Here is a 22,680-nt window from a genome sequence, read left to right as displayed (position 1 = left end):
GGAATTGTCCTTGTACATTCCTAGGCCTCCGCTGGCTGCCAACCAGCTTTTTTATTGGATGGCATAACGCTGCACAATCTGGCTTACTTTACTGAAATAGATCAACACTCATTTCTGAGGTTATTACTGAGATCGATCAACACACATCCCTATGATTTCATAAGTGAATCAATATTTTTCATGAGTACTACGGTTCCTACTGCAACCCATCCGTTTACTTGCAGGGTCACTTGTAAGCATGCAGGAAGAGCACACATTTTTTGTTGCTTTTATTGATGACTTTTCCTGCTCGCTAGTAGCAGGGAGGAGATCCTTTGATGACAATCCTGAAAGACAGATGTTGGACATGGCCCTCTCTGCAGGGTCACCCCCAAACATTTTTCCTTCTCCCTTTCTGTTTTCTGAACCTGTTTTTGTTGGCTTTTAGAACTCTGTGCACGTCGCCACTGCTACCCTGTGCTAAACTGTGTGTGCTCACTCCTCACTGTAAAATTGGCTTGCTCCCTATTGGCACATCTAATTTACTTTTAAGTCCCTAGTAAAGAAGTACTAAATGTACCTGGGCTTGGAAAGTAAATGCTATGAGTGGGCCTGCAGCACTTATTGTGCCAACCACTTAAGTAGACTTTTAAAATGTGGCTTAGGTCTACCATGCAGGCTCTGTGAGGTTTAAAGTTGCCATTTCAACGTGGTAAAAAAATGTTTTGCCAGGTCTAAGCTTTCCTTTTCAATACATATAAGTCATCTGTAGGGTAGGCGTTAAACAGCAGATAGTGAAAAGTACATTGTACTTAAAAAGCTGGACATGTACTTTTAAGTTTGACATGTCCTGGTAGTGAAGAACTCTTAAATTTGTTTTTCACTACTGCAAGGCCGACCTCTCTTATAGGATAACATTGGGTTGCTTTATTACATTTAATAAGTAATAACTTTTGCTTAGAAACAGGTAGCAATATCATGTTTGGTTTCTAGAGAATTGTAATTTATTATCCCTTTTAAAGGTAAAGTTGAATTTTATGTCACAATTCTGAAAATGCCTCTTTTAAAAAGTTGGTATTTTCTAGTCCTAACCACTTAGTGCCTGCAGCATGTGTCCTGGGTCATGTGATTAGGTGTAACCTAGGCCCAAGTGTCCTGCGTGTGTTCCTCCCTGACAGTATCACAATGGAAGACTGGGTGTTGGCATGTTGGGCAATCCCAACATGATGGGAGGGGTGGAGCTGTCACCTGGCACATTTGCACTTCAAAGGATTTGCACACATACAAAATGCATCACACTCGCCTTTTGCGACTCCAGACAACCTGAGGCCAGGGCAAGGAGCAAGGAAATTCCAGAACCAGATGTGTTTGAGGGAGGGAGGATGTAGACATTTCTCCCACTTCAATGCAGCCACCAGTTATAAATATTGGACACTCAGATCAACTCTTCAGTACTCCCCTGGACCTGTGGATACCACAGAAGAAGGAATACTCTGATGCCTGAGGAGTGCCCTGCTGCCGCAGGCCTGCCCTGCTGTCTGAAAAGGAAGACTGGACCTGCTCCCTTCATCCCAGGCTGCCTGATGTGACTCCAAGGAGCAGCAGACTGACCTCCTATTCAGAGCTACAGGGACATAATATGCTCCAGAGGCTCTCTTTAGCTGGCCAGCTGACCTGCTGCACCTAGCTGGACCTGCAACTGGACCCTGCTGGCCTCCGCAAAAATAACAGTTGGATGTTGTTGAGGTGAGATTGGAATTATATATGTATAATAGAGTATTTTAATTTAGAACTTTATGTTTTTCAAACTCTGGGAGTTTGACAATAGCCGGACCATTTTTGTTATTGTTGATTGGTTATTGGTTATTGGGTTGGGCTGCATGCAGGCATGATTTTGGGAAGCCACACAGCAGGCAATTTTTTAATTTTAAATCCTTACCATCCTTACCACGGCTCCAGTGGGAGCAGATGTTCTTGTGCAAGCTGGTTATGTGGATCATTACTCATGAGCGAGGTCAAGAGATGAAAATACTTGGCAGAAGTGTTGTGCTGTGCGCGCAACACACAATGGATTTGAAGTATCATATTTGAATCCAAAGGCTAAGACTTGCTGTAAACTTTTAGGAACTTCATACATCGGCAGCCATCTTACAGGATTGCATATATTTCTAGTTGATAAATGTAAGAACATCTTGACAGTTAAGGACACATTTTGAACACAAATGTGTTGTTACTCTGAGCATTTTTATGGGCAAGTGCAAATCGCTCCGTCCCTTTCTGTAATCTCTCTTTGGGCTTCCAACTATGCCTATGTCACATCAGTCACTTACATTTGTTCGTGGGCTTGCCTTTTAAAATCCGCTTGCTTTCATTTGTGAAAGGGATGCATACGTCATGCCTTTTCTGGTATTTAGCCCACCTACACACCACCGGTAAACTACTAAAAACATACGAGGCTCGATGTTTTCAGCATGGTGTCTGGACTACTTTATCTGTTTATTTTCAACGCAGCATAATTGTGCTGCATTTTACATAGTGCGATTGCGCTGCGTTTTTTTTCTTTACAACGCTAATAGCTCTAACTTGAGCAAATGTGAGATCCGTTGCATTGCAAATGCCTGTTCTAGTCATAGCAAGTACTTGTTGCAGTGGCGCTTTCCATGAGCTACGGTAGTTAAGAATATATTTGAAGAAGGGATTTTAATTTTATAAATTTAGGGTGTTTGAGGACAGAGGTGCTATTGTGCAGTACAATATTACAGATGAGAATTTAAGGCTGTTGATAAAATCACCTCTGAAATCAGCATTAGGATGGAGAATAAATGGTTTTATAAAGAGAATTAGGCTCTGAATATGAACATTTCTTTTCAGCTGGTGGGGCTGATATACATTATGAAAATGGAGGCAAGGCTATCTGTAAAAGGAAACATATTGATGTAGGTTGAATCAAGCAAAGAATTAATTCTGTGGAGGAAGATGAAGGTTTCCGTGATTGCGCAGATTTTGATGGTGCTGAAGGCACACAAGGAATGTTGCAGGCAAAGTACACAAACATTTAGTGGTAAGAAGTGATGAATCCTCTGGTAGTGCAAAGATTACAATTGGTTGTTTTGTGAATTTGAGTCTTAGTGTCTTGAGTTTAAGACTCAGGAAGGCCAATCTGCTAAAAGACGGGAGAATGAGAAGAATCCAGAGGTTTTAACCCTCCCTTTAAGTAATATAATGGATACTCTCCTTCCTGTCTGGCTGAACACAGAGAGACAGGTTCACGCCTTACCTGTCAGAGCCTATGGAGATCAGCTACAGAGTTCCACAAGGCTCCTCCCTGAGTCCCACACTCTTCAAAGTCTACATGGCCCCTCCCACATCCATCATCGGGGGCCACAGACTGAACATCGTCTCCTACGCCAAAGATACCTAGCTGATCATATCACTGACCAAAAACCCCACTACTGTCAAGAGGAATTTCTACAATGGGATGGAAGTCGTTGCCACCTGGATGAAGGACATCTGCCGCAAGCTCAACTCTGACAAGAGTGAGATCCTCATCCTGGGACCATCTACATCAGCCTGGAATGACTCCTGGTGGCCATCAAACCTCTGCACCCTCTCACCCCAACAAACCATGCGCGCAACCCCAAGTCATCCTGGACTCATCGCTCATCATGACCTGCCAAGTCAACTCAGTCACATCCTCCTGCTTTCACACACTCTGACTTCTCCGGAAGATCTACACATGGATTCCAAAGGACTGCCGCAAAACCGTTACCCATGCCCTGGTTCCCAGCAGACTTGACTACTGCAACGCCCTCTACGCCGGTACTATCCAGAAGAACATCAAAAAAAATTAAAACACATTCAAAACGCCTCCATCAGACTCATTCTGGACATTCCCTGCCGCAAACATATCTCCAATCCTCTAAGAGACCTCCACTGGCTCCCTATCGAGAAGAAAATTAACTCCACGCTCCTCATCCATGCCTACAAGGCCCTCCATGACCTAGGATCCTCCTACCTCAACCAGTGCATCACCGTCTACTCCCCTACCAGACCTCTCTGCTCCATCAACAAGCACTAACCACCGTACCCCACATACGGAAGACCTCAGCTGGTGGGAGATCCTTCGCCTGCCCCACAGCAATGAGCTGGAACACCATGCCCCTGCACCTCAGGCAGTCACTATCATTACACAAATTCAGGAAGAACCTTAAAACCTGGCTCTTTGAAGTTCAGAGGACAAACCCCCTTAGCGCCTTGTGATCCTTAAGGGTGAGTAGTTGCACTTTATAAACCCTGATTTGATTTGATTTGATTTGATTTGATTTTGAGACTATGTTTCATCCATTCATATGAAAACATCCTCTTTCTTCTAAATGGACACCTATTGATCATGTGGGAGTGTATGCGGAATTCTGGTTAAGTAAACAGATTCCAAAGGATGCAAGGATTAGATTAAGTTCAGAGTGTCGTAGGCCATTGTTGGCTAATAACGAGATGGGTCACTCCTCAGCTGGACCCAAAAATATTGGAATTTACTGAGAAAAATGGATGAGATCAATGTAAGGGTCTGTGCACATGTCATGATAAAATGCTTGACGTTATTGGGCCATTGACAGAGGTTTTCAATATGGTAGAGGGGCCATATGTCTGTCAGAAAAGAATGGTTGTAGAAGAGCTGAAATAGTGGGTTCATACTTCTGTATGCGTACTTGGCAAACACTTTTTTGTCTGTGGAGTGGAGTGAAAGCATTTTGCACAAGCTTGGTCCCAAGCTGGTAAACTTGGGAAATAATGAGGAAGAAACAGCTGCAAAAGGATTCCTCTTTGAAGGAGCATTCATTGAGGACATGTCTAGGTTTGGGGTAGGGTCACCAGCCCAAGACAGGGAATAACGAGAAGTTCCTTCTCTTATGGTTATAAATCCTGTGTCCAAGATCAGAACACATACTAAGCTCCTGGCTTCTTCCCACAAAGATAATGAATACAAGGTAGAGTTGCGTGCAGCAAGCATTAGAGCTGAGCTTCATCAGGTAAGTGTAGATCCTATTGCTATCTGTTGGACTTGACCCTTTCCGGAGGGTCATACCCAAACTTTTTTGCCTTCCTCCTCCTATTTTCTTTTTGCTGAATTCAGTTTTGTCGGATCTAGGACTCCGAGCACTTTACCACTGCTAACCCATCCTAAGTGCTTGTGCTCTTTCCTTAAAACATGGTAAAATCAGCACCATCCCACTGGCACATTTAATTTACGTACGTCCTTAGTAAAGTGGCACTACCAGTTCTCAGAGCCTATAAATTAAGTGCTGCTATGTGCTTGCAACACTGATTGTGCTATCCACTTAAGTAGCTCTTAAACATGTCTAACTCCTTCCATTGCAGCCTTTGTGTTCAACTTTAAACTGCTATTTCAACCTGGTAAAATAAAAATTTGTTGGCCCAAACCTTCCTTTTCAATACATAAAAGTCACCTCTGGGAAGGGCCATGGAACAGCCCGGAGGGCATGGTGCAATGTATTTAAAAGGTTGGACATGTACTTTATAGGTTCATATGCCCCGATAGTGAAAACTCTTAAATTCATTTTTCACAACTGCCAAGCCTCTTCCCCCATAGGATAACATTGAAGTTACCTTATTACATTTATTAAGCTGTTATTTCCAAATGGGAGCAGGTAACCATCTCATGTTTGGTGTCTGTAGAACTGTAATGAAAAAAATCAAAAATTATGGTGAAGTGGGACTTTAAATCCCAATTTTGAAAATTCCACTTTTAGAATGTTGGCATTTTCCTGCATTAGGCATTTGGTGCCTGCAGCCAGTTTCTGGATCACAAAAATGGGTGTTGGGCTTTGTAAATTCCTCCTAGACAGCCACACACAATGGGGAGCGTATGTGTGACTGAATGGATCATCACTGGCAGGATAGGAGGGAAGAGCTGGATATATCCCCAGTTACAGTGAATAGGTTGTTTCCTGCCTTCACACAAAGGGCTGCATACCCCTGTAGTTAGCCTGGAGCCAGGGCCAGTAAAGCAGCTCACCTGTGCACTTCAAAGGCATGCCTCTAGATGCTTCTCCCTACTTCAAAGGCACACCTGGGGATAAATATTTGACCTTAGACACCAACTCCTCAGTACACTTCTGGACCTGTGGATATTCTACCAGGAAGAAGGGCTGCTGCACTTCTGAAAGGACCACCACTCTGCTGGTCTGCTGCTCTGAAGGACTGTTGCCCTGCTGCGCTGCCTGCCACCCTCCAGCCTGGGTGAAAAGGCCTTGATCTGCATCTCTTGAACCCATACCCCAGAGTGACTCCAAGGTCTAGTTTTCTGGCCTCCTGATCTGATGCCTGACGGACACAACAGGCTTCCACATGCTTGCAAGAACCTTGCAACTGCACCTAAATTGTGCAATCTGTGAGTCTACCCTACTTGGCAGCCCACCCCAGTCCTGGACACTTGGAAGTGTGCTTTTGGTGCTCTGCCAGCCTCTGTGGAGCCAGGGTAACAGACGCATCTCCTCTGATGTATGGTGCAAATCCGAGCAGATCCAATGCATTGCAGTTGCTGCATGGAAGGGACCAACTGAAAAGGCCTGCATCACTACTACAGCCTCGTCAGAATTGCCTCTGTGTAATGCACCCTTGGTGTAGGCTTTTATATCCCTTGTTGACAACAGACATGCAGACAACACTGACTCAACATTGCAGCCTCGCAGCTCCTTCAGAACCAACTGAGCCACAACTGAGCACCATATCATTGGCCCCCGGCTTCACATCATATGGCCCGTCGATGGGTCCCCGAAAAAGACACAGGACTTTGCATTGTACCTCCTGGAACCAAAGCGTCAATTTGGCTGCGTGACTCATCTTCTAAACCCAAGCGTCACTTTGGCTGCGCAACACATCATCAACGCAGATCCTCGCCAACACTCCAGAAACCAGGATTTATAGTACTCAGTTCAGTGGGCATAACTGGGTCCCTGTAGCCGTCCCACACTTGACTGCAGTCAGTCTGAACTTGTGACTTTGTCCCGGTGCAGTGTGACCACATATCCAAAGTTGCAGCTTTATGCTTTTAAGAGTAATTTTCACTCAAATCTTTAAAATTGAATATCTCCAGTTCTACTGATTTGATTTTTGACGCTTTTGTTTTGTTTTAGTTAATAAAGACAGTTCTATTTCTCCTTTTTGTGTGCTGTTTTTCACTTTATTACAGTTTGAAGTGTTGCACAAATACTTTGCATATTGCCTCTAAGTTAAACCTCATTGCTCTGTGCCACGTTGCCAGAGGGTCGAGTGCAGGTAAATTTGGGGTTGGCTTGTGCCTCAGCTTGACAAGGATTGTGGTCACTGCATGACCAACGGGGTTCACACTCCAGTAAAGCATCAACCCAATTTCTTACACTGCCCCTTAAAATTGGGTGGCAGACTTCCCCAATTTCATTGGAAATGGGTTCAGATTACAAGGGATCCTTAGTTTTGGAAACATATCAAGAACTTTGAATTGATTTTGCGCAGAACCTTTTCAGGCTTGGTTACCCAGGAAGAGAGATTTCAGTGAAGAGCAGTCAAGGTTGGTGAATAGGGAGATGCAGGAACTGTTAGTAAAAGAAAGGAGCTATTGTTGACGTATAACAAACTGTAGATGGATTTGTAAGCTACATTTTCCTTGCGGAGAATAAAGACAAGGTTATGTGCCCTGTAATAACATTGAGAAATATGAAAGATTGGTTAGTTTAACTTCTTATTAGGAAGCATTCTACAAATAGGAGATTGGTTAACTCTGGTGTGTTTGCAAGACATGTATTTTGGGATTCCTGTTAGGGAACCTCATCAGAAGTTTCCTCAGTTCAGGTGGGATAGAAGAATATGGAAGTTTGCTTTACTACCATTCAGACTATCATTGGCACCATGCTACTTAATAAGGCGTATATATAAGGAGGTTTGCTTTTCTCAGGGAGAAAGGTGTAAAGCTGATCATATATTAAGACAATATGTTGATAATGAATCAAGAGGAGTTGATGCTGAAATGCCCCACAGAGTTGGCAGTAAGGTTGTTGGAAGGCTTGGGTTCTGTAGCAAACAAGCAGAAACAAAACTTGATTAAAAGTCATGAGACATAGTTCTCAGGGTTTCCATGGATACAATTGGGAGTATGCTGAGGCTCCCAAGAGACAAACTGAAAAAGAAAAGGAAAGAAAAGAAATTCATAAGATTTTAGCTGTAGATCAAATTTGTTTGTTAATGCTGACATGTATTATAGGTCTTCTGTCTTCAACGATTCAAGCTATTTTTCTTGGTCTACTGGATTACTGTTCCTAACAGAGATTGAAAGTGACTTATTTGCAAAGTGGTTTGAAATATTTTCAGCAGAGTTTTCAGTCTCTGGATACAATAGAAGGGTTGCAGTGGTGGTTAAGGAATATGGAAGCTTGGGACAGTCAGACATTTTCTGGAGAGAATCCAGGAGTTGTTATGGAGTCAGATACAAGTTTAGAAGGTTGGGGAGCAAGATGTGGTTCGGTCTCAACTGGGGGTTGTTGGACAGAGGAGAAAGGCAGGATGCATACATATTTCCTAGAGTTACTAGAAGGGTCGTTTGCAATAAAGTGCTTCATGGACAACAGAGTGCGATGTTCAGTGTTGTTAAAAACGGACAATGTTTCAGTTTTAAGGTATGTGAACAAAATGACGTGTCCGGGCCCCAAAGACTTGGCAAATTTGGCAAAAGTGTTTTGTGAGTTGTTTGCGGAGGAATGTATCAGGTAGAAGATATTTCAGGGATGAGCAATGGTGCTGCAGATTGGTTTTATGACATTTCATAGATTCAAGTAACTGGAAACTGGACAGTTCTATTTTTCCTGGAATTAGAGATGCGTTGGGGGGCTGTTCTACGTGGATCATTTTGCTAACAGATTGAACACTCAGGTGAGGAGGTGCTTCAGTTGGCATCCAGATCTGGACTTTTCAAGAATCAATGCTTTCATTCAGGATTGGAGAGGCCTTCATCCCTCTGCTTTTTCACCTTTTGCTATAATTGTCTGGGTGATATTGATAGTATGCAAATGGAAGGATACCGTTGTGGTAGTAACACCTCCTTGGAGGTCTCAGGCATGGTATCCAGTTATGCTGGAGGTGTTGATAGATTTATTGATTTTACTACCAATGTTTCTAGGAATTCTGAGAGGTCTTTTGGGACAGGCCCATGATTTATCGATGTCAGAGCATCAGATTTTTGTGGCATGGAAAGTTTTAGGAGAAGCTTCTAAACTTATCCAGCAATTACAGGCACCACAAACTAGGAAGGTGTATACATTGGCTTGTTAAAATGTTACCTGGTGTATAGAAAGAGCTTTTGATCCCATTTCAGTGTATGTAGTATCAGTGGTTAGCTATTTTTCTGACTTGTTTGAAAAAGGATTGTCTGACAGGACTAATAATGAGCATAGATTAGCTATTGAAGCTGGTCATGATTTGGTGAATGGGTTGTGAGCAGGTCCAGATGTTTTGGTAAAAAGATTGCTAAGGAGCATAAGAATATCAAATCAACCAATATTGATGCATAATTCTGCTTGTGATGTTTCTAACGTTTACATTTTTTTGGAATGTTGGGTGTGAATGAGGATTTATAATTAAATGATTTGACATTCAAATTGGCAATATTGTTGTGTTTGATATACTGTAGGAGGATTTTTAATGTGCGAGTTCTGGATGTATCAAGATGATTGTTTTCACCAGAAGGAACATGGGTTTATTTATCTAAAAGGACACAAACAAACTCTAAAACTATTGTTCATCCTTATTTTAATGATAAAGTAAAGTTATTTGTGGTACATTGTATGAAGGTGTATGAAGAGTTGACTGAAAATGTCAGGTTTTATTTTAAGCTTGTTGTACATTGTTTGATAACTAAGCTTTCAAACTGCATTATATTAGCCTCTGTATTTTCACATAAAATGTAGATTTTTCCACAGCCTGGTAGGCAGTACATCTGGACTTTTTTAAAGACACAAGACTAATATCATCCCATCTTTTAACTGATCCCTTTTAATCGATATGTGGTTGTTTTCTTGTAACTCAACTTTATCCTGGTTGGAGATCTTCAGATGTCATGTAGTGGGGAAAAACACTGCTGTTCTTAAAAGAAGAGAGACCCTTGCATGGGAAATTATTGCTTAAAGTTCTTTTGCATGTTCATGGCCAGCATAGAAGAAGGAAGAAGGCTAAGTGTTAAAAGCTTTTATTATCTCTGGAATGTTGTTAAACTGTGTATTCCTTAAAGGGGATGCTGAGGGTGGTAGCAATAAATGAAATTGCATAATGTTTGCCTCTGTGTATTTAATAACATCCAGATTTTGTGCTCATCAGCCTGTGGAAAATCTTCATTTTCCAATATTCTTCGAACGTTCATGACCACACTGAAAACATTATTCTTCATCTTATTATCAAGTTAATTTGCAAGAGCATTTATATTTTTAAGCAAAAAAATAATGATAGGAGGACTGATCTCCGTCATAGTACATTAAGGGCAGAATTTAAGAAAAGTGGTGCTGCAGCCAATGCAGCACCACTTTTCTTGCGCCCCCCTAATGCCACTATGTGTGCATCTTATTTATGATACAGTGCACTATAGCAGTATTAGGAACAATAGTATCAAAAAGTTTGACTCTAGTAGAGGAAAGTGCAGAGAGGTCCATTGATTACAAGGCTTCTTCCTTTTAATGCCTGCTTTCAGCAGGCATTAAAAATGACACAATGAAATCTTGTAGATTTCATTGTGGCATTTTTGCAGGCCTCCTTGCGTCGGAACGCTCCATTTGCATACATTATGAATGACGTGTGCATAATGTGGTGCAAGGGTCACAAAGTGGCGCAATGCATGCATTGCGCACTTTGTAGATACGGCACAGTGATTTTGCAAGCCTAACACCATATTAGCATAAAAAAATAATGCTAATGTGGAGCTAGGCCTTTTTAAATTTGGGCCTAAATTTCCCCCGGTGATGGAAGAGGGGACTCCTTTGCTTCTTTGTTTATGTAAACATGATGGTGTTTTCACATAATACCCATGGAGTATTATTGTCCATGAATGAAAATGCTCCTGATGTAAATCTTGTCTGTTCATTGTGTTTCCATCTCATCTCAGGTGCTTGATGCTTATGAGGACTTTGTCAGGACTGTGATCTTATCCTTTTCCTAACAGGAATTTAAATCACTAATTAAAACAGTGTAAAGACTTATAGATTTACCACATTTAGATTTCATGGTCAACATAGCTGCCACTAGGTTTGGTTCCCCAATCTGCCTTTATGTTCCATGTGTTGCTGAAATACCAGATGTGGCATTGTGCTTTGTATCCAACCTGTCTGCTTGATTAGCTCACAAGCACTCTACTCAGCATAAACATCTAAAAAGTGCTAATGCACTGGGTGCATATATACAAAGGAGACAGTAGAAAGCTATCCCACTTCTGGGTTGATTTCTCTCCAAGCAAAAACAAATCCTCCCTCAAAGCAATGGCTGCATATGCTCAGCATGGGAAACGAGAGACATTGGGGTTGTGTGTGTGCATATTTGCAGCACACACACCTGCACGCAAGCAACTTTCAATTAAACAATCAACGTACTGTAGGAGTGGCTTAGCGAGCAACAAACAGTTATTGAATCAAGCTCCACTGCTCTGTAACATGGCGTTAGATGGTATTTTGGCATATCCCATTGAGTTACCCAAAATCCCCCTAAAGAGGGTGTCCTGAAGTCAGCCAGAAGCTGATTTTAGGATTCAAAGACGCTGCTGTGTGGTTCTAAATTGTCCTTTAAAGCTGGTTGAGATGTCAGGCTCCTTCTGTAACATTTAAGAAGAGATGCTCTCAAATAACTGTTCTGTGGTTGTAGGTGAAATTCTATAATTAGAGCTGCTACCACGATCCCTATGAGTGTCAAATGCTAAACCTAAAACTGAATACTAAATCCAGAATCACCATATTCTGAGGGTAAGATTGAATAGAGATAATGTAGTGAAGTCGCATATTATACAGTAATGCTGATTAGGCTTCACTATGTAATGCTCTCACAATACCCCAAAGAAGGTCCTTGGATTCACAATAATAAACCCTTAGCTGAGTCCTGCTAGTGTGTCAAGGAGCAGTCAGGCTTTACTAGAACAAGCATTTAAGAGTGCCAACATGGACAATGAGCAATTGACACAACTCTAAAGACACCAATCCGACACCAATTTACAAAAATAAAGCATATTTTTATATTACTTTAGACACCAAAGCAAAGTAAATCAGATAAGTATAACTAGAGTTAGCAATTTTCAAGGAAACAATAATTCAATACAGTTTAGGCTATCAAGCTTTTACCATTGCGGTCAATGTGGAAAATCACTAGTGACACTCAGACGCTTAAGGGGTGAATTTCAGAGGAACCCACCTCTAGTTAAGGTGATGCAGGTCGCAGGACCAAGATGCGACAGTCAGACCACTTTTACCTGGCTCCTGGGGTCTAGGTGCAGAAGTTTCCTGGATGTCCATGGTGCTGAATACGGGAGCCACGAGGGCTGAGAAATGATACTAGTGACACTCTGCCCCTTGCAAATCGAGTTCAGGGAAGCCCACTGGGTGTCAAGCTTAATTTGGCCCCTCTACCGCAAAGCAGAATTAACTAGACATAAACACCACCTAGCTTGGGTATCTTGGGTGCAGATCGGTGATTGGCAATACTTGGTGCTGAACGGGAGCTGCGGTTGCTGGCCTTACCACTCTGATGGTCCAGGCAAGGAAGCAGATGCAAAAACTCAACAACAGAGCCACTGGTGATGTTGAAAGCAGATGTCGTGATCTGCCTTTGTGTTGCAGCATTGAGTGAAGGTGTTGATGACCGGACTGGCCAACTACAGACCTTGATAGTGGTAAGGTAGAGGAGAAGCTATCTCCCCTTTCAGAGGTATCCTGGGGAAAATGGTAGCCAGCGGTAACTTGGTGGCGTGCTTGACTACACTTCCCACAATGCAGGGGAACACCTGGTTTTAGGCGAGGCCTCAAGGGTCCGATGGCCAGCGCCTCTTCGGTTCCAGTAGGTGCTTTTTTGCCTGCAGTGTGCAAGGGACTAGTGCCACTAGGCCAAGGGAGTCTAGTTTTGCCTTTGGCTCACAAAGAGTTCCCTCTTGCTGTGGAAATCAAACTTTGGTCCAGGATGAGTCACAGTCGAACAGTTCAAGAAAGGATGCCACAGGTTCAAGGTATCAGACCTTTGTTTTGTGTAAGTTTCTATTGTTGTCAATGTTGGCCTACTTCAGTCCTATCTTCACAAGTTGTTGCAGATCTGAGGTTCTGGTGAGAGGGCTAAATCCTAGATGAAGGGGCGTTCGGATAATATGTGCAAGTTGCCTAGAGGCTACTAGCCCCAGTGGCTAATCTGCTTCTAAGGTCTCTACATCCACTTAGTTGTGGCACCTTTCATACCCAGAACCCTCTATTGTGCCACTTCAAGATGTCGTCTTCCTCGGCTGTACAAACCAGGTAGCCCATCCCAAAAGGTTTGGCTAGCCTTCTGGGGGTGTACACCTCCTGACTAATTTTCCTGCCTGCCCAGATACAAAGGTGTCTGGGGGAAGGGGGACAGCTGTGCTCTCTGCTAGTGGACACCCTGCTTGCCTATCAGTGGTGGTGCGCGCTTTGAAGCTCACTGCCTAGATGTGCCACTTTACTAGCCTTCCTATCCCAGCTACGCCTTTGTCCTGACTCCTGGGAGTGTTCACAATTCTACCCATGGGGGTGCGAATCCTGTCTTGGTAGCAGCTGCGAGCTTGCAGCCAGAGCAGAGGAAAACTGCGGCAACTAGGTGGGCAACCTCTAGGGTTGCCACTTGGATGCATGCCACATTGCCCTCGACATAAGCTTCATGTCAGGGTTGAGAGGGTATATATTGTCTTGCCCAAAGTCATTTTCTCGCACAAGCTAAAGTTTCTTCAGATAAATATAACTATAAGTATAATTATTACTGCTGAATTTCTATGATTTTGTATGGGTAAAACATCAAACTAACAATAACGTCCCTGTAACTTTTGTTTTTTTCAGTGAGTTTCTAGATTTTTTTTAATGCACACATTAATATTTCTGTCAGGTTGCAGTCCTCCATTCAGGACCTTGCTTTTCCCCAGGTTCCAAGGAGAATCCGTAGGTCAGTAGAAAAACCAATGGGCAATTTTTTGTCCATGAGGGATCCCTACGGGACCCCTCCATGTGTCCTATGGGGTCAGGATACCTGTATCCTGATCCCTTACTGTTTTAACACTGTTTTTTCCCACCGCCAGGCAATGCTAGAAACAAAATGGTGGGCGCAACTTTTTTGTCAAGTTGCAGCCATCCAATCAGGGCCTTGCTTTTCCTCCGAATTTATGGAGGATCCACATCCCTGTATATATATATATATATATACACAAATTTGGTTTTCATTTAATAACTATAACATGACAGAATATATATATACATATATATATTTATTTACATATACATACATATTTATATATATAATTTAAATATGCACTTTATATGCTCTTTTGCACTTTATTATTAGTTTAGTTTTTCAGCACATTGCACTTTACGCCAAGGCCTCATTTTAATACAACATATTTATATGTATGTGTATGGAATTACCTAGTATACAGATAAGGACAGTGAGGAACTAGATTTGATTATACGGGCATCCGATAAAAACTATGGTATTAAAACATAACTATTGTTACTACCTAAACATGATTTTAATACAAGATACTAATTACATAGTATATATAACGAATGATAATTTAAACATTGTAAAATTGAAAAAATTGATATTACCGTTTCTTCGTTTATATTTATACTATTATTGTACTTGTTATTTAATTAATGTTTTTATATGATCAAACATTATGAATTATTGGAAGCAATTGTCCTTTTTCCTAATATATCTATTATTCAATATTTATTCCTTATGACTGTCCAATTTTAACTTTGATGTTATCTGTAAATATTGGCATCAATGTAGGTTTATTCCTCTATTAATTGTTGTATCTATAATAATTATAATTACACACTTCAAAATGGCCGCCGCGTTTGTAGTACATCACAGTGTTATAGAAATAAAAGTAGGACGTAATAGCTATATGTAAATGATGCCGGCTGATTAGCCAAACTGTCCAGTAGAAGGCGTTTTGCCGAAACGCGTTGACAGACATCTCATTCGGGACTCTGAATTACCTGTATAAGCTAAATAAATAAATTTATCAACTAAATACGAGCGCTTTGGACTCAATTGACTTCGACACTTGGGAGATACGTGACGGGATCGGTGCAGCCGTCAGATGGCTATCAGTCCATCTGTTGATGAAATAATATATATATATATATATATATATATATCGCTGTATCCAAAAGTTAACGAAATCGCACTTCAGGAAACAATTGATTTTCTATCTTTTTATTTTCACCACACAAATACACGCTTACGCATTTCGACTACAAAGTCTTGATGATGGCATGTTAGTCCTTTTATGTTTCTACCTTTTATATCTTCCCACTCAGCCATAATGAGGCCTTATGGGAGTTGAAGTTCCATTTTCTCCTTTAAAAACAAACAATCTCTCTGAGAACAATAATGACAAGAAATAGCCATTAAAAGGAATACACAAAATATATAGAAAAATACTGCATAAAAGAAAGGACAATTAAAAACAACAAAGATGTTGCAACGGACTAATGCTATGTGATAATAATAATAACAGTGATTGAAACAGAGCATGGTCGGGCTCTGGGAATCAGCACCGGTAATCAGCGCTGCCCGTGGAGGCAAAATATATATATACATATTAATATATTATATATATATATATATATACTTCAAAGTTTCGTGTTGGTCAGCGTCCAACACGGCAGGCTGCAACAGGGTCACAAGCCCCTATAAATCATCCAAAATACTTCTTGAAAAGAAGACAATGTCGCAGCCACTTACTTGCTACAGTCCCAGTGTTCTTTATTCAAGCAGAAAAGCACAGAAAAAGACAAAGCTTGTATTCTCCAACGCGTTTCAGGAGACTCTGCTCCCTTGATCACAGAGATATTCAGAAACCCTTTTCCCTTTCCATTATAACAAACATAATAAAAATAAAAAGTGGACTACATTAACTATCGAAAAACAATGGCAGCCATCTTAAAACAGAAATCTTACAATAACCAGTATAACTGAAATTAATCTGGAAAGGGGAAGCGCTTTCAAGCGCTAAAGAAATCCCCAAAGAAGCACTTTCCCAAATGCTTAACTTAAAAACACACCCTTTCCTGTGTTTGGTGCCTTAAAAAGCGCTCATTGTGGCATGAGAAAATCACCGCCGCGACCCAGGCTTCATTTGTGGCTCAAGCACCTTTGCGAAAGCACGTTGTGGTGACAGAAATCACCGCCACAGCCCCGGCAGACTGCTTCTCCTAAGCACGAGTGAGCACGCTTCCTGGTGCCCCCGGGGCACAAAGAAAACTTATTTTGTTCATGCCGGTGCAAGCCTGCTCCTATGGGTTCCCCCGGGGCAAGGTCTGCTGTATAGAGCACCCCCGGGGCACCGGAAGGCCCTGCCTTGGGCCAGAACGTTGTTGGAAGCAGGGAGGAGAGGAGGACGCCTCTCGTTCACCTGCTAAGCCCCGGAGGGCTTCTGCCTAATCTGCAGACGGGGTAGCCTCACCAGAGGCTCGCCCACGCTGCAGACTCCTCGTTGGCCCCCTCGTGGGCCAGTGCCATTTTGGTGGTCTCCCCCCACAGCGGCGGGCCAGTGCAGGCCCGGGGGAGACCCCAAGAGATCGGGGGCCCCAGGATGGGCCTGTTACGAATCGGGGGGGTGTTGCACCCCCCTACATTATCCGGAGGACATTGCCCCCCCCTTGTGAGGGCCAGTTGAGGCCCCCAGAGGGCCAGTCCACAGTACAAAGGAGGTGCCTGCTGCCCTCCTCTAGGCCAAAGGATATCGGAGGCCCCCTTTTGCCCAGCGGAGCGCCGGGGCACCATTTTTTTGTCTTCTAGGCACTGGAGGTGCCTTCTTCATTACCACAGGTACTCCCTAAAAGGAACCATATACTTATTCTAAAGTTCTTTCTACAGACTTGGTGAATACATATATTGCCTACCTGCGTTTGATGTGTTGATATGTATGAACATGTTCCTATTATGGGCATAACATACTAATATGTTTTATGACTTGCTATATGGTTTATAATGTAACTACTGTGCGCGTTTATGATATTCTTATGACAAGTGCTTTGGTGTAATAACGTGTTTCTTGATTACTGCTTATTTTGCAGAATACTGAGTAACCTGTGTGTTATATGTGACTACTGCTAGTTTGCAGAGTAACTAATGTGTAACGTTATGACAACTGCTAAGGTAGCAGGATACTACCGATATGTGATGTTTGGTCTAATAATTGTGTTGTGTACAGTACAGTATATTTTTATATAACTGGCTGTTGTGTTTCCTTTGTGGTGAGGATAGTGCGTCACGTGTGTTGTGTGTGTTGTGCAAACGCTTTACAAATTGCCTCTGGGATAGGCCTGACTGCTCGTGCCAAGCTACCAAGGGAGTGAGCATGGGTTATCTTGGACGTGTAACTCCCTTGCCCTGACTAGAGTGAGTGGGTTCTGCCTGGCTGAGGTGCATACCATAGCCAACCAGAAACCCCATTTCTAACAGTGACCATCCAAAAAGGGCACTTTCCTACAAGTAATACTATTTTCATTATTCTGCAATGGTATGTGACGTCAAGATATCTGTATCTATATCGTCCAAGCACATAGATGTAGATGTAGATGTAGGGATAGTAAACCTATAGTGACATGAATATATTTACATTTATGCTATACATATTTTTGCAGGACGATATTTAAAATGTGAAATACGAAAAGCAATGAGGCACTCATGATTGCCAAATGTTACAGACAATGTAAACCAAGTTTTGGATAGTAACCAGGGTGTGTAGGTAGTCTCCAGGAGCAATTAATGAAAATGTCAGAGGCCAGATGTGTTATAGGTTAATGTTTGTGTTATTTAATATTTTGTATTTTATTTAGTGTTTTATTTTTTGCAAAGGTACAATGTAAAATGCGTATTACCTTAAGATCAATTTTATCACTCAGTCCTAATATCTCTGGATGACCCGACTTGGTCCTACTTAATCAAGGGTTGATCTCGCCGCAAATAAATTGCATTTCCATGCGTGCCAAATCTTCTTAAAAACATCATCTCTAAACAGGTATGGATGGATGCATTATGAAATGTATCTCTTTTATAATATACTCTCTTGCTCGGTATTCTCAAAAGGACAAACACGTATTTTCAGGTTAGCACAAAAAACTGGGAGGGAATGCCCATGAATAGGTCTTCCACAGCACAAACGATGTCAAAATTATGATAAAGGTCATCGAGTTTTTTTCTCAGAACCAATAAATACACTTGGAAATATTATTAACCAAAACATGCCAACTAAAAGAACAGTTTACAATAATGTAGTGAAGTTGCCCTGCAATACCTAGACCAGAATCAGCATGACAAAAGGCCAGAGATACTTTCCACGGCGAGCAATCACTTTACAGGAATTCTGATTCCACGTTTGGGATATTAAATTCACCAGATGATAAAATAAACACTTTAAATCTGCATGTAGTATGATGAGCAGCACTGTCCTGACATCAATAGAAAATGGTTTATTTGCCTCTTGACAATATATGAATGGGGCCAGGTCTGACAGCAAACGACATTTGTAAACACGAGTCATATAATTCATTGGCTAATGCTATATGTTCCGTATTGTCATTGACAACGATGTATTGCAGGGTTAGTGAAAGCCCTTGTGGTCAGGGGATAATTGCCTATCACCTGGGACCACGAACAACAATTGCTCGGTCATCCTTTTCTTTCTGAATTTTGAAGTTTATGGGCATTAAGTGTGTGTGTTTTTTATTTGCATGCAAAGCGTACATCTCTCCCAGGTCAACTACTGGATGAATTTCCATGAGGAGTATCCATTGAGTACTTCCTTATATATTGTGACTTTGTTTAGTGAAAAGCTTTTTTGTATGTATATAAAGAGGCATTTTAGCATTCGAGGCATACATGGAAGCATCCGGTTATAGATGGAGTAGGCGAGAAACAGAGGAGTATAGGATGTAAATTCTGTTTTTACTTTGAATGTTTATACTGCGTGACTCGGCCCAAGGGCACCGGAGCGCTTTACATGAGCATCAGTTACCTTAAATATAGTCAGATATTTATTTTCTTCAGGCAGTTGGGGTAGGACATAGGATGCAGTACGACTAAATGTAACAAAAAGAAGGGAGTATAAGTGAAGAGGAAGGAAGCTGTTACAAGAGAAGAGAACAGTGCAGCCCGAGTGAGAAAAGAGAGCCATGTGGGTTTGTACTGAGAGAAAAAACATTGCAAGTACTACCCAGACTATAACAGAGATAACAGAGGCTTAGGAAGGCAGGTGAAAGAGGATACAGATCATGGAGCAAGAGGCACTTCTGAGATTAACGTGTAGAGCTGGAGATCACCTGCCAGTCCCCTGCATCCAATGCACCACTTCCGGTGGCAGATCCTTCTCCCACCTCGCTGCCAAGACCTGGAACTCCCTCCCCACCAACCTACGCAAGACCCAGGACCTCCTAACCTTCAGAAGGCACCTACAAACATGGCTTTTTGAGAAGTAACCACCACCCCCGCGCCTTGGGACCCTACCAGGTGAGAAGTGCACTTAAGAAATTATTTTATTGATTGATTGAGATCGACAGACAGTGAGTTTTGGCCTGGAGGAGGGATCTTCAGGAAAAAGATGTGCCAATGTCCAGTTTTCATTCCCTTCCAAAAAGTGCATTCACTCCCACCAATAACAAACCTTCCAAAATACTGAATGTGAGAATGTACCTGATAAAATTTTGGGAAGAGCCCACAAGGTTGTGAATTTGAAGTTACTCGCCAACTTTTCCTAGTGGACTCACCCACAGATGTTCCAAAATTCACCACTAAGGGTCTCGCTATATGTTTGAAGGAGCAGCATGCCTTGGTAGGATCATGTTCTGCCTGATCATGACTGTGCTGTTGTTCTCATACCCAGTTTTCCAAGGTGCAGGAATAACGAACAGATGTTACTACTGGTATTCCAGCCAGTTTAATTGCACGAGCTGGGACTGCAACCACTGCCAAGCCACTGTTCCTGTCTCTGTCTAATAGATTCTATTGCAATAGGAGGGGGGGGGGGTGTAATACCTCCTATTATTCCTCCTTCCTCTGCCCTGCCAACCCCTTGCCATCACCCCCACCCAGCAGCTGCCCCTCAGCTCACATACACCATCTGCTCATTTCTTCCCTATTTTGGGGGATTAACTTGTAACTCCATGGTACTGGTGGGAGTTACTTATCGGCAACTTTAATTTCAAGTACAGAGTTTCCACCCCACCAGCTCCATGCAACTGCTAAAGAGGGCCTCAGTGCTGATTACATTTACTGTCATGAAAATTCTGTTTGATGGCGCAAAATCTCACCATTCCTAGTTCTATAAATAAGGTATATGATTTTGGCTTTCACAAAGGATGTTTTTGCACCCATATAGGGACCAAAGCTGTACAAGAAGTCTTAAGAATTGGGTGGGCCTTTTGTTTTTATTGCTAGTGAACTACATAGGTAAAGTAATCACTGTAAATGTTTTGCGGTAACTGGATATTCACAGACCTCGCAGTAGGCAGTGAACTCTACACACCAGACACATCTTTAAAACAGGCAAGAACACTGCGAAAAGAATTCATCTGTCTGAGAGCAACAGTAGTGGTTCAAAGAATGTTCCCGTGCTTATCAGCTATTAGAAATTCAAAACCAAAAGTTAACAAGGGCCTGCTGTCTGTGCGTATGTGTTTTCAGCATTATCTTCGAAGTCAAGTGTACCAGAGAAATGAAAACGCAATAAGCCAGAGTGCTTCAGTGTTAATGTGGGGACATGTTGGAAAGGCGACAAGGGTCTTCTGGGCTACAGGCCACACCTCGTAATCACAATGAGTTAAGAGGAAGTCCTACCTTCCGTGAAACATTCCTCGGGTTCCGCAGACTCTACAGCCATCACCGACACTTTATCCATCAGATCCCCCGACTTCCTCAGGTCCACTGTGCTGCCTTCGGAACAGCTGGTCTCGTCGAACTGCTTCTGCAGAAGGACGCAGAAAGCCACATCAATATATGCGTCGCTACTCTAGGCCATGTTTGCATATTGCTTTCAGTTGGGGGGAATCCCAGTTGCTAATGACTTCATTTTTTGATATCACTTTAAAGATGAGAGTTTTTGGCTTGGTAAAAATTCTTACAATATTTTCGGAGTTTGTGCTGATTCTGTGTCTCAGTTCATTCTTGTAGGTAATATTTTGCATCGTTTGCTTTGTTCTGAAGAGCACTTCAACAGCCAGTAGAAAACCCTCTAATTTTCATTTACATTTTTAAATAAATATTGGTCTGCAAAAAAAAAATACTAGACATATACCACATATATCCAACACAGACTAGATGGGTGTGTGCCCTGAATATCAAAGATAGAATATTGTTATATTGAAATATCACAGAATGTTGGTGCTGTGCACCAGGCACACAGCTTTGCTCCATAGTGTAAGGGTGTGTGTGAGAGTCTAATAAAGGTTTTGAACTGGAAGGGTTCCCTACCAGTACAAAATACTATGCCTAGGCAAGTTTTAAGACATTTCCTACTTTTTATGTATGCTGTGCAGTGCAGCACACGTGCAAAGTCGGAAAAGAAAGGAGGCACGAAAACTTTTCTCCTTTTAACGTCTGGTTTTAAATGGTGTTCATTTTTAACGCAAAACCCTATCTCACATTTTTGGTAGATACGGTTTTGCATCAAAAAGGATGAGCGGTTGCATGGGAAAGCCCAGTAACCCCCTCCCATGCCCACCCACCCAAGAGTGCCTTGCGCTACTCTGTATTACTTATAGACAATTTCAAGTGCAAAACAAGCTTTGTGCTGGAAAGCAAATAGTATAAAACATTTTGTGCTGGTTTGCTACACTTCTGGTAAACATAGAACATTTATAGTCGACAAAGGCAGCTTAATAAATCCCTCTGCTGATCTGATGGAACAGAGTGAAACCCGCCAAGCTGTAAATAAGCCCCTAAATATTACACTGATTATTTTTTAATGATTTGGATGTCATAATCGTTTAATTTGGGATTTGCACTTATCTTGGTCATATTTAACACCAATCTTTCCTTCTGGGGATTGAACTGAAGCATCAACGTTTACAATTACCGACGAGTACAAAACAATGTATTCACTAAATGGCAACTGTAATTGGTAGGTGAAAAATTGCATTAGCATAAGCGCAAACCCTAAAGTTCAGACATACCAGTGCAAAAGTGCCCCACCAGAGGTCTAATCCTACTTAATCCATATCCAGATTTACGGCAATGGCATGGCACTGTGGGGCCTGCACAGTCAGGTGTAATGTTGTGGCAGTGATGCGAAATATGCGAGCCAGGTCTAAAGGCTCAGTGGACTCAAGAATCCGCTGAAGGGATATGTTTGATCTTGTGGTCTCAGGTTCAAGCTCATGTAGCATTTCATCTTTTCTAAATTGATAAAAAGAACAATTGAGGGGGGTAACAATAAATATCTTCTATTTATCGCCT

The 22,680-nt window shown here is 42.0% G+C and overlaps 1 protein-coding gene across 2 annotated transcripts in view; it reads right to left on the bottom strand.

Annotated features, from left to right (window-relative positions):
• Window positions 1-22,680, bottom strand: part of LOC138261759 (sodium channel protein type 5 subunit alpha-like) — a 957,661-nt gene that overhangs the window by 203,733 nt on the left and 731,248 nt on the right. For both annotated transcript variants that reach the window (XM_069211083.1, XM_069211084.1), the window contains one exon: window positions 21,064-21,190. In XM_069211083.1, coding sequence (XP_069067184.1) covers window positions 21,064-21,190 — 127 coding nt within the window. The remainder of the gene's footprint in view (window positions 1-21,063; window positions 21,191-22,680) is intronic.

This window comes from Pleurodeles waltl, chromosome 10, assembly GCF_031143425.1.
Source record: "Pleurodeles waltl isolate 20211129_DDA chromosome 10, aPleWal1.hap1.20221129, whole genome shotgun sequence".
Lineage (NCBI taxonomy): Eukaryota > Metazoa > Chordata > Amphibia > Caudata > Salamandridae > Pleurodeles > Pleurodeles waltl.
This window is presented reverse-complemented; position numbering and strand designations above follow the sequence as displayed.